A 21,714-nucleotide genomic window follows, 5' to 3' on the forward strand; every position below is an offset into this window, starting at 1 on the left:
TCTTCTTGGCTCGGCCTCTGGTCCTGGGTGTCGGCGCCTCCTTCTCCTCCTCCTTCTCCTCGTCTTTGGCGTCTCCCACCTCATCCACCGTCACAAAGTTCACGCTTTGCTCCAGAACTACAAATCAAACAGGTTCACACACATCAGACTGAAAACAAACCTGCAGAAAAGTTCAGCAGTCAAATGACTACATTACCCATGAGCCTCTGCTGCAGACGGACTCCAAACACAAACTGCAGATTAAATTATTACTTTTCTCCATCGTGTGATCTTTTTCTGTTGCATAACAGCATCTTCAGCTCTGTGAAGGCACGACTCTGACAGAAATGCATCATGGGAGTCGTAGTCAATGGTAAAATTAACTCCATTTTATGGTCTTCATGTTTAATCATCACTTTCTAATGCTTTCATATTGTAATGTTTTATAAAACACTTATAACGTTTATTATTATTCTGTTCTACTGTCATTCTCCATTAAAAGGTAAATCTGAACCATCATCAAACCTTAAAGACCTTAAAATGACCAGAATCCATCAGTGATGTGACTGCTGTCCTGAAGCAGAAGTTTTCTGTTCAATAAAGTTGAACCTCTTGAACCTCTTGCAGACCCTTGAAGATGTTCAAGAGGTTCAACTGGACTTCCCTTCAAGGTCAAGGGTCTACCAGAGTCTACTTCTCAGTAGATGTTCCACCTCTCATCCAAGATGAGAGGTGGAACATCTTCAAGGGTCTACCAGAGTCTACTTCTCTGGTAGACCCTTGAAGATGTTCCACCTCATCTTGGATGAGAGGTGGAACATCTTCAAGGGAAGTCCAGTTGAACCTCCTGTAGGTCCTTAAAGATGTTCCACCTCTCATCCAAGATGAAAGGTGGAACGTGGATAACTCACCTGTGCTGCTGTCGTCATCTTCGTGTTTCTGCTTAACATATTTTGAGGTTTTCTCTTGTTCTTCATCTGCAGCCTGAAAACAGACACAACATGTTGAGCATCACAGTTTCTGTAGGAGAATAAAACTGCCGTTTGAATCCTCACCTGTGGGTTTGAGGAGGCCTCTGATTGGCTCTCCTGGTTGAGAGGGCGGGGCTCTGGCACGCTAAGCTCCGCCTTTCCCTCCTCTTCTTCGCAGATCTCGTCCAGAGTGACGAGTTCCTGCAGCTCTCCCTCCGTGATCTCCGGACGCCGCCCGTCTCCGTCTCCTCCCACCTCATCCAGAGTCAGCAGCTGCTGGCCGTCGGCCTCCATCCTGGTCGTCATGGCGACGGCAGCTTGCTTCTTCTTCTTCAGCTCCTCTTCCTCGGTGCCGTCGTCGGGGTAATCCTCCTCCTCTTCGCTCACTTCGTCCAGGTTCAGAGAGCTTTCTGCAGCCGCTTCCTGTTTGTTCTCGGTTGGTGCTTCGTCTGGTTCTGGACTCTGTTCCTTGTTTTCTGCAGCAGCTGGATGAAGCTCGGCTGTCTGCTGCAGGTTCTCCTCCACTGGTTCTGCTGTTGAGGTTCCTCCAGGTTCTAGGTCTCCTGTTTCTGCTGCAGGATCTTCATCTTTAGTCCAACTTCTTTCCGTCGTCCGTCCGTCCGACTCTTCTGTGTTCGTCTTCTCTTCTTGATCATCTTCCAGAGAATCTACGATCTGGTACATCGGCTCTTCCTCCTCCTCGTCCATCATTGATGCTGAGCTTTTCTTTGTGTTTCTGCTGTCATCTTCACAAACTGTTGACTTTCTGGGACTCTTGGATTCTTCTGTGTGATGCTGATCTTCAACTGTTTCGTCCCCGACAGAGTCCAGAACCTGATAAGTGGCTTCTTCTTCTTTGGCTGCTTTGTTGGGTTTTTTCGCTGTTTTAACGTCTTTCTTTGGTCGTCCCCTTCGTGGTTTTCCTCCAGTTAGTGGCTGATCGTCCTCCACAGAGTCCAATGTTTCATAGGTGGCCTCCTCCTCCCCTGCGCCGCTCTTCTTCATTGGTGTTCTCTCTTTTGCAGCTGCTTTCTCCTCGTTTGGTTTCTGTGAATCTCTGGCTGGTGTTCGTCTCCTTCTGGTGTCGTCTTTTGTTGGGTTCGAAGCTTCTTTCCTGCTCGTTCTTTGGCTTCGTCCTCTGGTGGATCTCGTGCTGACGGTGGGTTCGTCGACGGCGGCCTCGTCCTCCACGGAGTCTAAAATCTCGTACATGATCTCTTCTTCCTCGTTGGGGTTTTCGGTGGCTTCTGAGTGACTCGACGTCTTTTTCTCCTCTTTGTTTCCTCTGGTGGTCCTTCTTCTACCAGACCTTTCTGTGGTGGAGGCTCCGTCGACAGAATCTACCATCTTTTTGAGCGTCTCCACCTCGTCCTCCTTCTTGTCTTTTCCTGCAGCGCTGTCCTTTGTTCGAGTCTCGTGTTTTCTGACCGTCCTGTCTGCTTTCTTTGGTGATTTCTCTTTGTCTTCACTCTGAGATGTTCTGGTCCTCAGGGTCCTCCTGGTTGGTCTGTCGTCTCTTTTAGCTGCTGCTTCTCCTCTCTTGGTTCTTCTCTCCTTGTTGTTGCTCTCTGACTCCATCTCTGGCTGATCTTCCACAGAATCGATTACCTGGAACAAATCTTCTTCTGTGGTCGTGTCTGCTGTAGGTTTCTGGTCGTCTCCTTCTGTCCTGGTTTGATCTTCCACTGAATCCAGAATCTCAAAGGTTCCTTGTTCAGAAACATCTGTTGAAGCGTCTTTGTCGTCTCGGCCTTCAGGAGGCTTTTCTTCACTGTCTGGGCTTCGACCTGCATCTTTGGAGGCTTTGCAGGATTCTTCTGAAGGCATTTCTTTGTCTTTGGTCCTCCTTCCCCTGCTCCTCGGAGATTTCCTGCTTTTTGTGTCTTGATTCTGATCGGCTGAATCTTCAGCAGCAGATTTATCAGAGCCGTCCACTGCTCTGCTCGGGTTTTTCTCCGTCGGCTGTTTCACTTCCATCAGACGTTGGTCATCTTGAACTGCCGCTTCTTGGTCTTCGGTGATGCTCTCCAGCACTCGGACAGAAGCATTTCCTTCTTCTGGAGGAGCTCCACCTTCTTTCTCCACCCTGTCCAGGACCTGCTGGCCTCCATCATCCAGTCTCTGCTCTGACTGAGCTTCATCTGGATTCTCTTCAGTCGTCTGTTCGTCTGTTTGCTCATCCACTGAATCCAGGATTTGGTAATCTTCTTCTTCTTCCTCCTCCTGCTCCTCTGTGTGTTTGTCAGCTTCCTCCTTTTTCCTTTCTTTGCTCATCTTCACCTCTTTGAGCGACTCGTTCTTCAGATCGGTCTGCAGACTCCGTGTTCGATTCGTCACCTCTGAGTCCTGTCTCTGTGCAGGAGGAAGCATCTCTGATGAAGCTTCTGTTTCCGTCTCTGACTCCACAGTTTTTGCAGCAGCGCTCTCTGCTGACACCTGGTGGTCAGACTTTGCCGCTGCGCTCTCGGTGGGTTTTTCTTCTTCTCTGTGCGACTGATGACTTCCTGCTGCCGTCTTTGCCGATCGCGTCCGGCAGCCTGAGGATGAAGACTGCGACGCTCTGGCTGGAGACTTGGTGCTTCTCGGCTGAGCTCTGTGACCGGAGGAGGCCGGAGGTTCAGCTGAGGTTCTACCAGCAGCAGAGGGTTTGATGTGGGATCTGCTGGGCTCTGATGAGTCTTGGTGCCTCTTTGGCGACGCAGACTTCGAGCTGGAAGACGAGCTGCTTCTCACGGAGGCTTTAGTGGGCTTGGACGAAGGGGAGGACGAAGAGGCTGAGCTCTTGGAGTCTTTAGAGGACCTGGTTGAGGCCTGTTTGGCAGCGTCGGAGCTTTCTTGTCCTTGTCTGTCTCTGGAGGTCCGCCTCGATGAAGAGGAGCTTTGGTCATCGTCGACGATTTCATCAACGGTGACAAAGTCCTCCAAGTTAAAAGTCTGCTCCTCCAATGAAAAGAAGTCTGAAGAATCAACGCTGGCTGTGAAATCAGTCGGATCCTGATGGAGAACAAAGAACGTCGTCTGGACAAACAATCGACTTACTGACCCACCAACAGACAGAACTGACACTTTACTGACCAACGCTGCTGTTAACAAGGACTGGAAGGAAAAACCATCATTCAGGGCTGCAGGTCTGCTTCATTTATGAACACAGACATTCAAATAATAACTTTATTTGCATAAAACTAAGTTACAAAGAGCTTCACTATGAAACTAATTCAGACAAATAAGACCCAAAGTCATTAATAAGATAAAATAGTTACTTCAGGACAAGATGGTTTTATTTTATTTAGCACATTAGTCCAAGTCATTTCAGTAAAAAAGAATCATGATCTGTGTTCCGAAAGTATCACAACAAGTAGAAATGTTGGACTCCAGACTCTGTCCTGTTATTTATGGTGTGATTTTAACTCAATCATTTACATATTACACATTAAAACTCATGTTATTGACATAAAATATTAATATATACCACATTTTTACCTTTTCTTGTGTCGCTTCTTTACTTTTTACACTTCTGGAGCTTGTGCTGTTTCTGCTGGAACTCTGAAAAGCAAATATTAAAAAAGAGGGAGTCAGATTTTTCAGGATTCGTGACAAAGACAGTAAAATACAAAAAAACTCCCAGATGAATAGGCACTTCACCTGGACCTCTCTGTCTTCGCTCGGCGTCCCGCCTCTTAGAGCCAGTCGGTGCTGACGGACTGCTGCTGCGATCACCTTGAAAACGTCCTCGTTGATGGTAGGAAGTTCTGCCTCCTCGGTCTTCACCTCCCTGGTGGCTGAAGGATCAGAGCTGGAAGCAGCAGCGACGGTGTTTGCATCAGCAGAACAGACTGAAGCTGCTGCTGAAGCCTCGTCCTTCACTTCTACTTCATCCATCTTCTCAGGAGGAATCTTGGAGTCCACAGTGACCTGAGAAGCTGGTTTCTCTTCACTCTTCTTCACTTCTTCTTGCTCAATGTTCTCAGGAGGAATCCTGGAGTCCACGGAGACTTCTGATCTTGGTTTATTTTCACTTGTCTTCACTTCTTTCTCCACATCTTTAGGAGGAATCCTGGAGTCTACACTGACCTCAGCAGATGGATTCTTTTTGCTCTTCTCCAAATCCTGAAGAGAAATCCTGGAGTCCACAGTGACCTCAGAAGCTGGTTTCTGTTCGCTCTTCTTCTGCACATCTTTAGGAGGAATCTTGGAGTCCACGGAGACTTCTGATCTTGGTTTATTTTCACTTGTCTTCACTTCTTTCTCCACATCCTTAGGAGGAATCCTGGAGTCCACGGTGACCTGAGCAGATGGTTTCTCTACGCTGTCCTTCATTTCTACGTCTGCTGGTGCTGCTGTGATGGATTCAGATCCAACAGCTGCTTCAGCAGAATCAGGGTTTGAAGGAGGAGGCTGAGCTTCACAAGTCACCGCCGGAAGACTGGAACTGACGTCTGTGGCATCCAGGCCAAGGTTTATGATGACCTCACTGGAGTCTTGTAAACGCTGTTTCAGGCTCTTCAACCTGAAATCAAGCATAAACACAATTTCTTATTTTACGACACTGAAGGAAGAAATACTAGTCCCAGTTTCTTACTCAGTGTCCCTGAGCTAATAGTTCAAAACATTTTCTCAACAGTTTAATAAAAATCCATCCATCCATTTTCTTCCTCTTATCCGGGGTCGGGTCGTGGAGGCAGCAGATGAAGCAGGTCATTCCAGACGTTCCTCCTCCCAGCAACACTTTCCAGCGATATGGATGAAGATTCCACCGAGTCTTCAGGCTCTGCTTCCTCTACAGAGTTTTTTTATGACTTTTTGATTTTCCGAACCCGACAAACAACAGTTTTAAAGTCAAATACTCACGTTTCGATACGTTGAACTTTACTCCTGTGTAGGAGAAATAAAGGAGTTGTCAGATAAACAACACACAGAAAGAAACTTTGATAACGACGATGTAAATCTTTTACTTTGGCGTGTAATCATGAATTTCGGAACACACATACCAAGTTTCCACTGCAGTCAAATGGTGCTGTGAGGCCGACTCCACCACCTTTGTTACTCCACTGGGTTCAGACATCTCAATGAGAACCTGAGGCAGAAACACGGTCATGAACAACGAGAGCCAAAGAAACAGAGGAGACAGCCATGTAAAAGCCATAAGAATCATTTGTTTTCTGAATATTCAAGCACAACTGTGGTCCTCAGTGATGTTACAGAGAAGTTTGAGAGTAATCCTGACACAGCTGGACTCAAACCAGGAGCTTCTTTCCTACAAAATGTTTGTGTCGCCGTACCCGGTTGGCGAGCGGCAGGAAGCTGATGAAAGAAGCGATGGATGAAACCACGTGCATGACCAGCATGATGAGGTCCATGGTGGTCTCAGAGATCTCCACACACAGCAGTCGGTCCTCCAGAGACTCCAGCTCTGGAACGTGCTGGAAAACAACCAACAGTCGGTGATGAGGACCAGGAAGTCCAGAAGAAGCTGCAGATCTGTATAAAGGATGAACCACTTACGGCGTTGCTCCACTTCATCAGATTTCTGTACATGACCTCCTGCAACAAGATCACAACACAGGACTGTCAACAGCACCTTTAAAACACATCACGCCTGCATTTAGCCATGATATTCTGTCTGTAAACTCATTATTCCAGCTGATGATTAGAGTGATTCGGTGGATTGTTAAATGTAAATGCGTGTCACATCAAACTCTAGAGAAGAAAATCTGTCATATTACAACGTAAACCTTAAAATAATCAAAGTTTGAGGGTTGAGAGACATTTAAAAATAAGATTACATATGTGAAATGAGGAAGAAATACTTCAGATTCTGCGCTAATTCTTGCCCAGATTAGTGTCAGTGACCGTCACGTCCTGTGCCAACAGTTCAGATCTCCTTGATTTGGATCTTTCCATTGAAGCAGTGTTCAGATGAAGGCTCTTATAACTACCCAAAGAGGTCAAAGCATGAAGGTTTTTAAAGTAGGAAACTTGGAGTCCATGCAGCTCAAGCACAGCTGTCACTACAGCAAAAAGTTGACCGATAAACGCTGAGTGGTTCTGAAATTCACACATATTTTATGATACATTCAATTCTGACCCAAAGATAATGTCATTTGTAATAAAAATTTTGGGGTAATTTCATGTAAAAATAACCAAATCTGAAAAAAAGAGTGTTTTTAGTTCAGTCCAATTCTAGCTGCGAATCATTAATTTTGTCATCAAGAGCCACTGCTTTGCCCTTGCTGAAACATTCTAATAAACATCTATCCTGCAATTAAATTTAACGGTTCAGACCAGGGTTAGACCCTCTGGGCTGGTGGAACCTAACCCTAGAAACGGAGAGCTGGTCCAGTGGTCCCTTTACTAGGGGATCAACACCTTTAAGATGGAAGAACAGAATAGTTCTAAGCTCTCTGATGTTTTCCCCAACTTCAGTACCTCACTGGATCCATGATGTATGTCCTCCAGGACTATGTGGACTTTCAGCGTACAGTCGGTCACAGAAACAGGACTTTTGATGTGATCTCGGATGAATTCACGGCACTTTCGCCAGCCGCTGAAATATACAAAGGCCTGGAGGCAAAAAGGAAGAAGGAAAGGCGTCACGACACAGTAAAACAGCAACATCCGAACTTCTGTCGGTCTGCAGCGCCGACTCCTCACCCTCCTCTGCAGCGTCAGCACCGTCACGTTGTAGTACAGCCAGTGGAGGTTCTGCCTGGGGAAGTAACGCCACACCAGCTTTGCCACGTCCTCTTGGGTGTAGTTTCCTTCTGGCAAACCCGTCAGCATGAGTGTGTAGAACTTCATACCTTTACTGGAGCAGATCTACAAGACACACGGATAAAAATACGTTGATTAAAAGCCAACACAGCAACATCATCTCAGACCAAAATAAAACAGATGAGTTGGCCTTAGCATTTACAAAAAGGAACGTTAGCACATGCGAACCAACAACCATTCACCTGCATTACTAGATATGTTTAGAATTTAACTGGGGCTGGGATTTTAATGCATTACTTTCGATTAATTAATGACAGAAAAATCGTGTTAAAAAAAATAACGCATTTAATTTTCTCAGTTCCCTGATTTCTGGTACACCGGTAACACTGATGGACACTCCAGCCCAGTAGGTGGTGCTAATGAACCTAAAGTCCTCTAATTAATTAATTAGATAAATTTTTTTAATTGCGTCGGACCACAAAATTTTGTAGAATAAAAATATATGAACCAATAAGATAGAAGAAGGAAAGGCATAGTAGATTAGCTGCAGTACCTACAACACAGGAGAGATACTTAAAGTCCAGCAAGAACAAACAAATGCTGCATTCAGGCAGATATTTGTGAAAATATGACTTGTTGGACTGATCTGATGGTTTCTCTGGTTAAACAGTTTTCCACCACCAACATGAAAAACAAAAACACACTTGAGGAGGTGCTCACCCCGACGTCCTGTGCCACATCGACGGTCTGATAATCTAGGAGACGAGATGGAAACGGTTACTTTCCGTCCACATGTTAAGATCTGAAAGCTACGTTCAGCTTCAGCTCTCACCTGGGATGATGAACCACGGAGACGTGGTCGGAAACACAAAGGGACCGGTTCTCATCGTGACCCAGAACGGCGCCGTACTGCCCTGAGGCACTCCAGATCTTGTTGTTGGGACGGTTGCTCCGGCAACAATGTCCTTGCTGTCGGGCACGGCATTCGCTGCCAGTCTGGGCGCTGCGTCAACAAAGATCCATCGTTGGACATTAAGGTGAACTGAAGTCGTTTTTAGTGTTCATACTGTGATCTTTATTTTATATTATTACATGAGAAGCAATGACTGGCTGTTTAATTTTGGTGCCAACATTAGGATCTATTACTCCTATAGTTCGCCTATGGGAGTCATAGATCCACAGAAGATGTAGTCGCCGTCGCATTCCATACAGAAAAAAAGAAAAGAAAAATTTGTGTGTTTATTTTGGTCTTTTGCACCAATGCATAATACAAGTACTTTGACTGTCTCCAGATCTGTAATATTCTGTATCCTATGTGTGTTGTTTAATGTCTCCAGAGACTCACGTAGTGCTGTGATTGCGCTTCGCGGTACTTCCAGCCGGAGCAGGCTGTAGTTACGGGTCTGGTTCAGGAGGCTGAACCAAACTCCCAGGCGATCGGCATCACGAATGGAATCAAATTCGACAAACACCTGGAACCACGCAGGACAGACAAGGTTAGGAAGTCTTAAAATCCACCTCGACATGTGTACCTGCAGGCATCGGAGTGTTCATACCTTGTTTAGAACAGGCAGGAAGTTTCTAACGGAACCGATTTTTTTCAACGCTTCCCTGAGATCCTTGGCCTGGCTTTGGGAGATGTTCCTGATGAAGACTGTCCTAGTTCCATTATCAAACACCGGCTGCTGTTTGAGAACGTCAAGGGAACGTTCAGATCAACCAGAAACACACAAACAGTGACAGGTTTCAGTGAGTACTGACAAATTGTATGTTTGGAGAGAAAAACACAGGAATAAACAAGACCTCAATCATTTCAATCAATAAGTAGAAATGAGGTTTAGTATTCTAGAGAGTGCTGAGGATATAAATGTGTTTTTGTGAGTGTGTTACTTACAGAACGCATCAGTTTCATCAGAGATTTATAAAAGTCAATCTGAAAGAGAAACACCAGGTATCAACACATTTCATATTCAGTTTTTATCTGTTCATACTACTTTAAATAGAGTTTCAAAGGTTATTTCCATTATTTATTCTTAACAACAAAACTCGGATTATAAAAATAAAAATCTTTTATTGTTCTCATCACCAGAGACTACCGACAGTCATCAGTCTCTTGTTATTCTACGTGTCCACTAGATGCGTTTTTCCTGCATGTAAACACGCCGCATCTGAAAATCTCCCGCTTGGTGGGCGTGTACTTGAGGCCAGTATCCAGTGTTCAACTCCTGCCAACCTTCTTCTCCAACTATCCTGCCCCTGACTGGACAAATGACTCGCGAGCTGTCTGTTCCTGGATTTCAAGTCAGACCAGCATGCATTTGAGGCAACAAATAAGCTGTGCAGTAGCTGAACCTCCGGTCCCTGTACAACCAAAATGAGAGCTGTGTCGCATACTCAGCACAAAGTCAGACTTGTTTCCAGTGGGTGTTGGACTCCTCCAGGGCTGTCCCTTGTCTCTGATCCTGTTTGTGGTCTTCATGGACAGGATCTCAAGGATCAGCTGGGGTGAGGAGGGTGTCTGGTTTGTGGATCTCAAGATCTTTGCTTTTTGCAGATGATGTGGTTCTGTTGTTTCCTCAGACCTTCAGCAGCACTGGAGCGGTTTGCAGCCGAGTGTGAAGCGGTGGGGATGTGGATCAGCACCTCCAAGTCCGAGGCCAAGGTTCTCTGATGGAAACTGGTGGATTGCTCCCTCTGGGTTGGAGGGGGAGTTGCTTCCCCAGGAGAAGGAGTTCAAGTATCTCTGGATCTTGTTCATGAGTGATGGGAAAATGGAGCTAGAGATGGACAGGAGGATTGGTGCAGCGTCAGCAGTAATGAAGGCGTTGTACTGAACCGTCGTGGTGAAGAAGAAGCTGAACCTCAAGGAGAAGATCTCAGTTTACCATCCATCTACGTTCCAACCCTCACCTATGGTCATGAGCTCTGGGTAGTGACCCAAAGAATGAGATCATGGATACAAGCGGCTGAAATGAGCTTCCTCCGTAGGGTGTCTGGGCTCAGCCTTAGAGATAAGGGGAGAAGCTCAGACATCCAGAGGGAGCTCAGAGTAGAGCTGCTGATCCTTCACCTCTAAAGGAACCAGCTGAGGTGGTTTGAACATCTGATTCTGATGCCTCCAGGAAGACTTCCTTTGGAGGTTTTCTAAACGCCTCCACCTGGGAGGAGACCCCGGGGTAGACCCAGAACCCTCTGGAGGGATTATATATCTCATCTGGCCTGAGAACGCCTCGGGATCCTCCAGGAAGAGCTGGAAAGTGTTGCTGGGAGGAGGAACGTCTGGAATGACCTGATTGATTTGAGGCAAGAAATAAGCTGCTGAATCTGTCCTGGTTTTAGTTCAATGACAGCTAGTTTAGACGTTTGACGAAAGTTTCGCGATGCGTCGGCTTTCCGCAAGCTGTATCGAATTTGCATAAAGTGGACGTCAAGTCTACTTAATGCAAATGAGCTCCAGGGAGATGCACCGGATCGCAACAGAACCAGCATGCAAAGTGGTTGTTTGGTCACAAACACAATGAGTGGGATACAGGAAGTTGCTGGATCCAGTGGACATGTACCTTTAGTAGCGAAGGAGAGGGACTCCTCAATATTTTTAAAAACTCTTGTTTGTCTAGTTTTGATATTTTAAGCATGCTGAAAACAAATAAAATTTAATACTTTGCTTACCGGTTCAAATAATATGTATTGTTTCATGACCTCCACAGAGATTTTAGAGCCGTGGAGAAAAATGTCCTTCTTTTGTGATGGCCTCATAATGTTTTTCAGCTCCTGTACAGTTGGCATCATGGCAAAAGCCTGAAAATCAGAAAGTAAAAATGTATTCTGATGCCAGTCAGTCTCATGATTATAGCACATAGTAGATCTGCATTAACTGGAGTTATGAGTGATTTCACAACTAAACTTTAACCACTCAACCCCCCCCCCCAAAAAAAACACCTAAATGACACAATTTATTCAAGTCAAGCTGTTCAGACAGGTCTGTGAGCTACTCACCTGTGATTTACTGCTTCGTTTGAAAAAAATATTCAAATCTGAGCTGGGAATTGTGACATTTCACCTAAATCACTTTATTTTACCTGCTTCCTTGAAATAATTTACCCCAAAATAAACCGTGTCCATTTAGGAGATTCTGTCAAAAACTAAAACTGCAGCAGTGACTCAGCTGTGACCAACATTAAGGGACTTTTCCACCTGAACTGCAGGCAGTGTTTACCCAGAGCAGAGAGAAAATCACCCAAACAAATCAAATATGAATGCAGTAAATTATCTAGAGCATTCAGAATTACAGTTCTAACATTTCCAGTGCTGCTAACAAAAGTGGAAACCTGGATAATGTTGGACATATTGACATCAGGTATTTTTAAATGTTTGAAAAATGAAAGTAAGTCAATGTTCGTTTTGTCTTTATTTGTGATTTCTAGTTTCCTGATTTTGTCATAGTGCACAGAAGACATTTCTGAGTTCTCTCTACTTCTTCGTGGTTGTTCTGTTTCTATAGAGCTGCCGGACTTTATATTGCAGTGAAAAATGAACCCACAGTGAAGCAAAATGAAGCGAAACACACCCAGAAATTGCTAAATGTTCCTCAAATGGGCAAAATAAACTATTGCAGATCTATAAGCTGGTGCCTACCATGCGTGTCTGAGGAATAACATAGATGGAGTCTTCATGATAATGAAATCCAAACGGGACGAGCAGATCGGCGACGTCCTGCTCTGTGTAGCAGCCGTCCTGATACTCCGGCAGGTTGCTAATTAACAACACCCTGTAATCGAGTTTAAAGAGCTGAAAAAAGAGTCACAGGTAAGGTCAGCTGAGATTTTGACATCAAGGAAAGAGCACTTTCTGTAGACATTATCTAAGAATGAGAACATTCTCAGATGACTCTGTAAACCAAGATTAGCTTCAATTAAACAAGAACTAACTCGTCCTGGTGAGCAGTTCATGCAGCCAGTTGGAAAAAACTTACCTTAACGTTCGACAATTTGACCATCTTCAGAATCGCTGTGATGGAAAACCAAAGCAACAAGTCAAACACAGTAAAACAGAAACCGTGACCACCAGAAGGAATTTATCATCTACACACAGGTTTGTTGGATTTCTTACGGATTCTTTCTTTAAGCAGATGTTTTTCTATCTCGTCCCCGATAGTCAGCTTGGCAACAGGAGGTGAAGAAGACGCTGCTGCTTCAGTCGATGATGACGAAACACTGATTGTTGGTGCTGCATCCTTTTGTGTCGTCACAGCATCTTTAAAAGAAGGAAATATAATTTAAATGAGAGAAGTATTTTCTAAAGATCCTGAAAGTTGCTTCTAGTTCAGATCAGAAAACATTTGTCAAACTAACTGTAAAGTTACTGAATCTAGTGTAGAAGGAAGCTGATTGACAAAACAGTCACTTATGTATTTATTATTTTATGTGTATAGTCATTTATTATAATTGAATATTATTTATGTGGTGAGTAATGTTTGATGTGTTTTTTGTCCAGTCTTGTGTTGCCACTCATCCTGCACCTTGTCATGGTGAGTGAGCTTCAAACCAAGACAGGCTTTGACTGTTTGCAACATGCAGAGCATAATTTTGTGTGTTTTAAAGGAGATTTCATGCATATGCTATGTTAATTACAGCTGTGTTATGAAAGCTACAACACTTGGGTTGTCCTGCATAAAGCATCAAGTTCCCTGCTGGAGCATCACTATGTAAGATCTGTACTTGGCTTTTATTACCTACATTATTGTACCTCTGTTCATGGACCTAACATACCAATATCTGCACTGCTCAAAAGTATTGTTACACAGTTTACTCAGTAAACCGGAAAACGGTGGATTGTTCCCTCCGGGTTGGGGGGAGTTGCTTCCCCGAGTGAAGAAGTTCAAGTATCTCTGGATCTTGTTCATGAGTGATGGGAAAATGGAGCTAGAGATGGACAGGAGGATTGGTGCAGCGTCAGCAGTAATGAAGGTGTTGTACTGAACCGTCGTGGTGAAGAGGGAGCTGAACCTCAAGGAGAAGATCTCAGTTTACCATCCATCTACGTTCCAACCCTCAACTATGGTCATGAGATCTGGGTAGTGACCCAAAGAATGAGATCATGGATACAAGCAGCTGAAATGAGCTTCCTCCGTAGGGTGTCTGGGCTCAGCCTTAGAGATAAGGGGAGAAGCTCAGACATCCAGAGGGAGCTCAGAGTAGAGCTGCTGATCCTTCACCTCTAAAGGAACCAGCTGAGGAGGTTTGGACATCTGATTCAGATCCTCCAGGGAGACTTCCTTTGGAGGTTTTCTGAACACGTCCTCCTGGGAGGAGACCCCGGGGTAGACCCAGAACCCTCTGGGGGGATTATATATCTCATCTGGCCTGGGAACGCCTCGGGATCCCCCAGGAAGAGCTGGAAAGTGTTGCTGGGAGGAGGAACGTCTGGAATGACCTGCTTCATCTGCTGCCTCCACGACCCGACCCCGGATAAGAGGAAGAAGATGGATGAAGTTTAACTCAGTCCCATGCTATCAGAAATAATTCTCACTGATTAAAAACTTCCTGCATGCAGAAAAGATTTGTCTCAATTCATTATTTTCAGTCTCTTCCCACTCTATGTGGTCTGTCCTGGCTCAGTTTCTCACTGTGATTGCTACATCTTAACTAAAGCGTTTGTCTTTTGCTGTGATTCCAAAGGTCTCCACACTGGAGATAAATGAGCGGTGCCGACAGAAGGAAAACCTCATCTGGTGCCGTTCATCTGGTTGTGAATAAGGAGGTTGAATGGACAACATCCTGAGTTAACCACTTCCAGACAGACCAACTCTTTCCGCATTTTATTATTGTTTTCAGCATTCACTGGTTCTGTTTCTTATCTTTTATTAAAGTTGGTATTCAACAGGTGACTGTCAAAATAGTTCAATTTCCTCCCTTTTAAGAAATGTGTATTAGGCATACAGATTACTCAGTGTCTCAAAGTAGTTGGGTTAATAAATGATCTTGCATTTCCTTTTGTTTTTTTGTTTGATAGAGACTTCAGCAGCGACATCAATCACTTGTAAATTAGTTTTATTCAGATCAGATATGGTATTTGAAAAATACTCCTTAACAACTAGTGATCATTATTTTTGTTTTAAAAATTTAATTAACTACAGAACAATCTTGCTTGCTTTTTTACAAGTTTACCATGTGCCACATAATCTATCAGCAAACTTTATATTAGGGTTTTCAGTGTAATTAAGTAACAGATAAGTTAACCAGATTTGCATGAAAAAAGCACAAACTATAAAATAAACTCTATATTTCATCTGTGCTTCATTGTTGATCCAAATAGCCTTGTGATTAAATGGAAAATTCTGCAAAAAAACATCAATGTGATCTTGTTTAATTACAATACTGTACATGTTGCTATTGTTAAAATGCAAACACCATTAAAACCATCAACGCATTAGTGATATGAACTTCAGAAATACTTTTATTGCACACTGAAAAGAGATCATCCTGAATTAGAAATAGAGGAAGTACAGCAACATGACTTTTAACAAGCATAAAGAACAATAAAAAGGTGAAAATATTTACAATTGGTCACAGCTACATCAGACTTTCAAAGACCATGGGGTGGAAATATAGCGGTGATAAGACAACAGGTGGAATGACGAGAGGATGTAGGGAGTTGGAAAGAACACACCTGGTGAGACTGAACAGTGATATGGCCACATGTGCAAAATAACCAAAAAATAATTAGACTGAAAAACAACACTCATTTCTAAGACTGTGGGTTGTGTCTGGGGCAAAAAAAAACATTAAGTCTTAACTTGTTTACTGTTGCTGAAGTTGGGCCTTAATGGACTCCGCAAAACTGTTTAGAAATAGTTAATTTCCCCGAGTGGTGAAATGAACTCCATCCTGCAAAAACAGCCCAGGACTGTCAAACAGGATGGCAGGGTGACGTATGAAGCGGCCATTTAAACTTTGAACATACGTAGCCATAACACTGTTCACAAACTTGCGTGTTCTATTAATTATTCTTAGACTGACACCAGCCGTCCACCTGTATCTTCTCTCAATGATGGCAGAGAAGATGATGCTCATCCCTGGATACTGTTGGTGGAGGTGGTGCAGGTCCTCTTTCATTGCATTAACTAGTTCCTGTTTTGGGATGTTCCCCAGGTCGTTGCCACCACAGTGGATGAGGAGGACATCTGGTACTGCTTTTCCCTGTAGAGACTGGTCGAAAAAAGCACAGAGGCCGCTCCACATCAGACCATCCTGGCCCAACCAGTGGATGAGGACCCCATCAACACCAAGGTTGCTCCCCATGGTCTCTGCAGCCCTCTCGGCTCCACGCTGGACATAACTGTCACCAATTATCCAGACCATGGCTAGATGGGAAATAGTGTAACGGTAAGGAAAATGTCACGTTGCAGATCAGAGGCAAAAGGGAAAAGAAACCACTCTTACTAGATGAACTCAACACAGTTTTCTGACAGTACAGTCTTCTATCAGTTCAGCAGCAGAAAAACATTCTGCAGTACTGGTTAGCATGAAATATTAATGGGATGGATGGATGGATGGATGGATGGATGGATGGATGGATGGATGGATGGATGGATAGACAGACAGACAGACAGACAGACAGACAGACAGACAGAAAAGACAGACAGACAGACAGATAGACAGACCGTAGATAGATAGATCACAGACAGACAGACAGATAGATAGGCTTCATTAGTTACACAGTTAAGTTAAAAATTATCAAGTTATTAATCTGTGATCTATGAATTAGCTAATAACATCGGCATTGGCAAACCCAATTTATCACGGCTGATACTCACTAAGCTAGCTAATGCTACCTTACATTAGCAGAACAGGATAATTAAAATTCAACTTTGGAATATGCTTCACTAAAAGTGGTTGTGCACAGTTTAATGCTGACTGGCAGTAGCTTCAGCTACGATACCGTAAGTTACTAATTTTACATATTTGCCAACATGTATGGACATGTATGCAATACTTCGTGAGATTACTTTAACAGTAAATTTCAGGAAGTTACTTTGACAAGTAGCGATAAAGTTTACCTCAGTTTATGGAAGCTAACGTCGTTAGTGTTGGCTGAATGCGGTTCGTAACTGTCGACAGCAATGAGCAGGAGTCAGAGTGACAAATGTGGGCAGGTAGAGAGTCGTCTCTGGCTCCAAAAATCCAAGGTGTCAACCAGGAAGTAGCAAAATACAGGCTTCATTTTCTCAGTGCAGAAACCGACGGGTGACATCACAGTTCCTACGTCCATCTTTATTACACAGTCTACGATCAAAACGCATCAACAAACTGCCAAAGTCACATAATCCTTCACTACCATGACTGAGGGATGCAAATTCTGGACAATTTTCTATCCACAGCGTTATTAATCAGTTATCAATTATTCAATTACAAGAACAAAGCTGAGTGAATATGCTTCTTTACACTGATAAAGCTATTTCTAATAACAGGAACACAACAAATCAGTTGCATGTGCCAGTGGGCGACATAAACACTGTCGTCATCCAGCTCAGCTCATTTTAAAATCACAAGGTCATTAGGTGTCACAAAAGTCTTTGACATGGCGGCCTGTTGCTCACTAACCCCCCTACAACGCTCTCTACCTGCCCACACTGAAGCAGGGATCCAAAATTTCAACAATTATTTTAATCGACAGTCGACCGTATAATCAAGCAATTATTAATGAATCGTAAAAAATAATCAAGTACGACTTACATTTCTCTATACTTTGATGAAATCTTTTTAATCAGACACATAACATTTACCAAAGGCTAAAGAAATGCTGTCCTGCTGAACTAAGGCTCATCTTGAATCTTCAAATCTGGTTGGAGATCATTAACTTTCAAAGAAGTCTTTGTCATGGTGCCTGTTGCTAGCTAAACTCCCACAATGCTCTCTGCTCGCAAACATGACCTGCCAGTAGTGCATGACCTTCTTCCTCTGCCTTATTAATTTATTTCAAATTGGTTAAAATACACCGCCTGTCCAAAAAAAAAAGTTGCATGCTAATATTTTGTTGGACCACCTTTAGCTTTGAGAACGGCACACATTTGCTGTGCCATCGCTTCGATAAGCTTCTACAATGTCACAGCATTTATTTCTGTCCAGAGATGCTTTAATTTTCCACCAAGATCTTATATTGTTGATTGGGAGAGTCGGACCGCTACACAACGTCTTCTCCAGGACGCTGTGGAGGACAATCCATCTCCTGCTCCCTGATCCACTCATTCTCAATGTGACCCCATGAATCCTGGCATCGTCATCTTAGAACATTCACATGCCATCAGGGAAGAAAAACTCCACTGACGGAAAGACCTGGTCCTTCAGTATCTTCAGGTGTCAGCTGACCTCATTCTTTGGGAACATAACGTTGGTGAACCTGACCAACCCCAGATCATAACCCTAACCCCCACAGGCTGGTAGGCACTAGCCATGATGAGTGCATCACTTCATCTGCTTCTCTTCTTACCCTGATGGACTCATCTGCTAATTTATTTTTGACTTCTCTGGGCACTATACCTACCGTCAAGCATGGAGGTGGCAGTGTCATTATACCATCAATTTAACTGACTCAAGTTTGAGACAGAAAGACAACAAATATAGTGGAACGGCACCAATTCTGTCCAAGATCAACCTTCTGCTGATGGTTTTAGGTTTTCCTGAAGAACGTGGAGGTGATCCTCCTTCTTCATTATTCCATTTACTTTGTGTAAAGCTCCAGTTCCACAGAGCATGATACTGCCACCTCCATGCTTGGTGGTAGACCTGCCTTAGACAGTCTGAAACCAGCCCTCAAAAAGTCTAAAACAAGGACCAGAATCAAACCTACACTACTCCAACGCCCAAGACATTGTAAAACCAGTCCTAAACCAGACCTTAATAGGTCTAAAACCAGGACCAGAATCAAACCTAAACCAGTCCAAAAAAAAAAAATTTTCAAAACCAGTCAGAATCCAGTCTGAAACCAGTCCTAGAAAAGTCAAAAACCAGCACAAAGTCGGGACCAAAACCAAACCTAAACTACTGCCCCTATCACTCTGGAACAGGGTAAATCTGGACTCATCAGACCTCATGACCTTCTTCCATTGCTCCAGAGTCCAATCTTTATGCTACCTAGAAAACTGAAGCCTTTTTTTCTGATCATCCTCACTGATCCTTTGAGTTCCCTTCATGTGGAAATGTTCTTACTTTCACTACTAAACAGCCGTGAGTTCTACTGCTGGTTTCCTACGATCAGCTAAGAGTTTGTTGCTGAAGATGATGGTTCTCCACTAACCTTCAGGTTTTAATAATGCGTTGGATAGTTCTTAACCTGATTTTAGTAGTTTCATCTCCTCAGTTGTTTTCTTTGCTTGATACAGGCCAATAATTTGACCCTTCTGAGACAGATTAACATCCTTTCCATGACCACAGGATATGTCTTCCAACATGGTTGTTTAAGAAATGAGAAGCTCCTCGCTGCATCAGCTAGGGTTAAATAAGGTGTTGTCATCGCTGCAGTAATTATCCAATAGAAGGATCTTACCAATTTGCTGAGTTAAATCCAGGTGGTGATGGTTTTTTTGGACAGGCAGTGTATTAAGCGAAATTAACTGGTTAGCTAGACTAACATTCATACCAGTAACACAAACGGTAGTTGCTGCGTCACTGTTCTTCTGCCAGAAATACTCAGTCCAAAACTGAAGGTAGGACCCAACAAACATCCTCAAATGTCAGATAAAGTGACTCTGTGGTCTTTTCATTGGATTTGTTGGTTAAAAAAATGCTGTCCAACATACCTTTGTCATTTGTTTTGGTCTCCACCTCTTTGGCTGAACCTGTTGTCGTCTGCTGCTGGGGTTGCAAGGCCTCTGTCTTGGTCTCCAGCACTGGTGCAGGGGATTTTGGATCTGGTTTGGTGTCTTGTTGGACCTGCAATGGAGCTTTGATGGAAGTTTCTGGAGTTGTAACGGTTGGCTGTGGTTTCTCAGGTTGATCAGTTGGAGGTTTAGGTGAAGACGCACTGGATGTGGTCTGAACCGTAGACGTTGGTGGATGAGTCTCACTGGATTTGGTTGGTAAGGGCTTTGTATCCGTCACTTTTTCACCTTCACCTTCAGCAGAACTGACAACCTCCATGGGTTCCACCACTCCAGTTTCTCCGAGCTCCAATGATTCACTACTTTTAACCTCTTTTGCTTCAGCAACAGGTTTGTTAAGTTCTGCCACAGGCTTCACTGCAGAAGCTGCTGCATTGTTTGTTTCACCATCCTTTGCCACCACAGATTCTTTAGCACTGGTTTCACTTGTTTTAGGTTCAGGTTCTTTCTTAGAAACACCAGCATCAGGTTTCTTTACTGGTTTCTTGAGCTTGTTGGATCCTACAACTTTTGAAGCTCCTTTTCTTACATCAACAGATTTCACAGCTCCTTTTGCAGTCACTTTGCCTGTTTTTGTCTTTTTGACAGTTTGCTTGGTTGGTTGATTTTTGGCTTTGGAAACCAAAACTTTTGCCTTTGCGACCAGTTTGCCTGTTTTAGGTTTGTTGGCTGCAGAAGGCAGAGATGAAGATTTTCCAACGTTGGTGGATTTTGTGCTTTGAGTGGACTTCGAAGATTTTCTGTGAAGAAGAAAGTTACATGAGTTCAAGTGGGAGAAAAATGTGAGTAATTCTTCACTGCAAGACAGTACAATCCTTCAAAAGTTCAACTGTTTTTAAAAGAACAAAATGAATGGCATTTAAAATAAAAATGACGGACTCGATGTCATGTAAATAAAACGTGGAGTTTAAAGAAAGTAAATCATGCTTCTGTGCAAGTTAAGAATATAGAGGGTTAGAATGTTTTGTTTTAGCTATTAAATGAGTAACTTAGTTTGAAAACAAAATTTACGAACAATGGATGTTGTGTCGTGAAGTAAATTTCCAAATGTCAAGACAGTAAGACCATAACATTCAGAACGTACCAACTGAAAATCTCAAAATAAGCAGCAATAAAACATTTCTATAATAATATAAAAATCAAAAATAAGATAAAACTCCAACTACTGCTAAAAGAACAGTCCGTGTGAAGCACATCTTACTGCTCAGGAGGCTTCGTTGGTTCCTTTGCAGAAGTTGGAAGAGGAGCAGCTTTCTGTAAATATAGATGAATTCTGGATTAATGTGATTGTTGACAGCATGATCAGACTACAGCAGACTGATGTCATTAATATTTCCATGGACAGACACAGAAAAGCAGCGATACCTCCTCTCTGACGATAGTCACTGGCATCCCTTTTATGTTGATGCTATTGAAGCTCCTCAGTTTCTCGGCGTCTTCGGCTTTCTCAAAACGCACTATCGCCTACACGAACACAACAAACACATGAGTTTGGACCGTCTTAACCCTCCTGTTGTCCTCATTTACGGGCACCAAAAAATACTGCTTCCTTGTCTGAAAATAATCCAAAAATTCAGCAAAAAAAATCCCCAAATTTCTGAAAATTTGCAAAACCTTCAGGAAGAAAAAAAAGTTTAAAAGTTTCCCTTAAAAGTTTTATTTTTAAAAAATTCCCCAAACTTGGCAAGAAAATTCTTGCAAATATTTTCAAAAAATGAGTAAATATCTTCCAACAAATCTTAAAAATATCTAAAGTGATTCCATATATATCAATAAAACTTCCAATATTTTCTTTAAGAACAGTCACATAAAAATCAACCAAAATCCAGCGAAATTCACTGGATTTTGGTTGATTTTTATGTGAATGTTCTTAAGAAACATTTTTAACATTTCTTTTGTTCCACCAAAAAATGTTTAAAGATTTCCCAAAAATGTTGAAAATGTGGACATCAGAAGTTTCACTGTGAAAATATTTTTTTTCCCCACATTTTCAAACTTTAAAACGGGTCAATTTTGACCCACAGGACGACACAAGGGTTAAGAGTGCAAAGATGAGAATTCTTGTGACTCTCAGTTAAGCCACATGGCTCTTGTCCAGGAAGGTGTACAGATTTATTTGCTTTGTAAATGATGTTCATACAGAGATACTTAACATAAACGCATTAGTCAAAATAC

At 43.1% G+C, this 21,714-nt stretch overlaps 1 protein-coding gene across 2 annotated transcripts in view; it reads right to left on the reverse strand.

Annotated features, from left to right (window-relative positions):
* Nucleotides 1-21,714, reverse strand: part of LOC111570899 (uncharacterized) — a 51,788-nt gene that overhangs the window by 3,232 nt on the left and 26,842 nt on the right. Inside the window, exons 9-31 of one of the 2 annotated variants that reach the window (XM_035949804.2) lie at nt 20,905-21,003; nt 20,741-20,793; nt 19,459-20,279; nt 12,771-12,914; nt 12,634-12,668; nt 12,297-12,449; nt 11,331-11,459; nt 9,556-9,594; nt 9,218-9,343; nt 9,007-9,133; nt 8,494-8,664; nt 8,382-8,416; nt 7,602-7,766; nt 7,377-7,511; nt 6,453-6,491; nt 6,230-6,370; nt 5,939-6,024; nt 5,799-5,822; nt 4,593-5,457; nt 4,431-4,493; nt 1,035-3,944; nt 891-963; nt 1-117 (exon numbers count right to left, since the gene is read on the reverse strand). The exon at nt 1-117 is cut by the window's left edge and continues 18 nt beyond it. In XM_035949804.2, coding sequence (XP_035805697.2) covers nt 1-117; nt 891-963; nt 1,035-3,944; nt 4,431-4,493; nt 4,593-5,457; nt 5,799-5,822; nt 5,939-6,024; nt 6,230-6,370; nt 6,453-6,491; nt 7,377-7,511; nt 7,602-7,766; nt 8,382-8,416; nt 8,494-8,664; nt 9,007-9,133; nt 9,218-9,343; nt 9,556-9,594; nt 11,331-11,459; nt 12,297-12,449; nt 12,634-12,668; nt 12,771-12,914; nt 19,459-20,279; nt 20,741-20,793; nt 20,905-21,003 — 6,550 coding nt within the window. Of the gene's footprint in view, nt 118-890; nt 964-1,034; nt 3,945-4,430; nt 4,494-4,592; nt 5,458-5,798; nt 5,823-5,938; nt 6,025-6,229; nt 6,371-6,452; nt 6,492-7,376; nt 7,512-7,601; nt 7,767-8,381; nt 8,417-8,493; nt 8,665-9,006; nt 9,134-9,217; nt 9,347-9,555; nt 9,595-11,330; nt 11,460-12,296; nt 12,450-12,633; nt 12,669-12,770; nt 12,915-19,458; nt 20,280-20,740; nt 20,794-20,904; nt 21,004-21,714 lie in introns of both variants that reach the window. The other variant, XM_035949803.2, reaches the window with a different exon arrangement.

This window comes from Amphiprion ocellaris, chromosome 23, assembly GCF_022539595.1.
Source record: "Amphiprion ocellaris isolate individual 3 ecotype Okinawa chromosome 23, ASM2253959v1, whole genome shotgun sequence".
Lineage (NCBI taxonomy): Eukaryota > Metazoa > Chordata > Actinopteri > Pomacentridae > Amphiprion > Amphiprion ocellaris.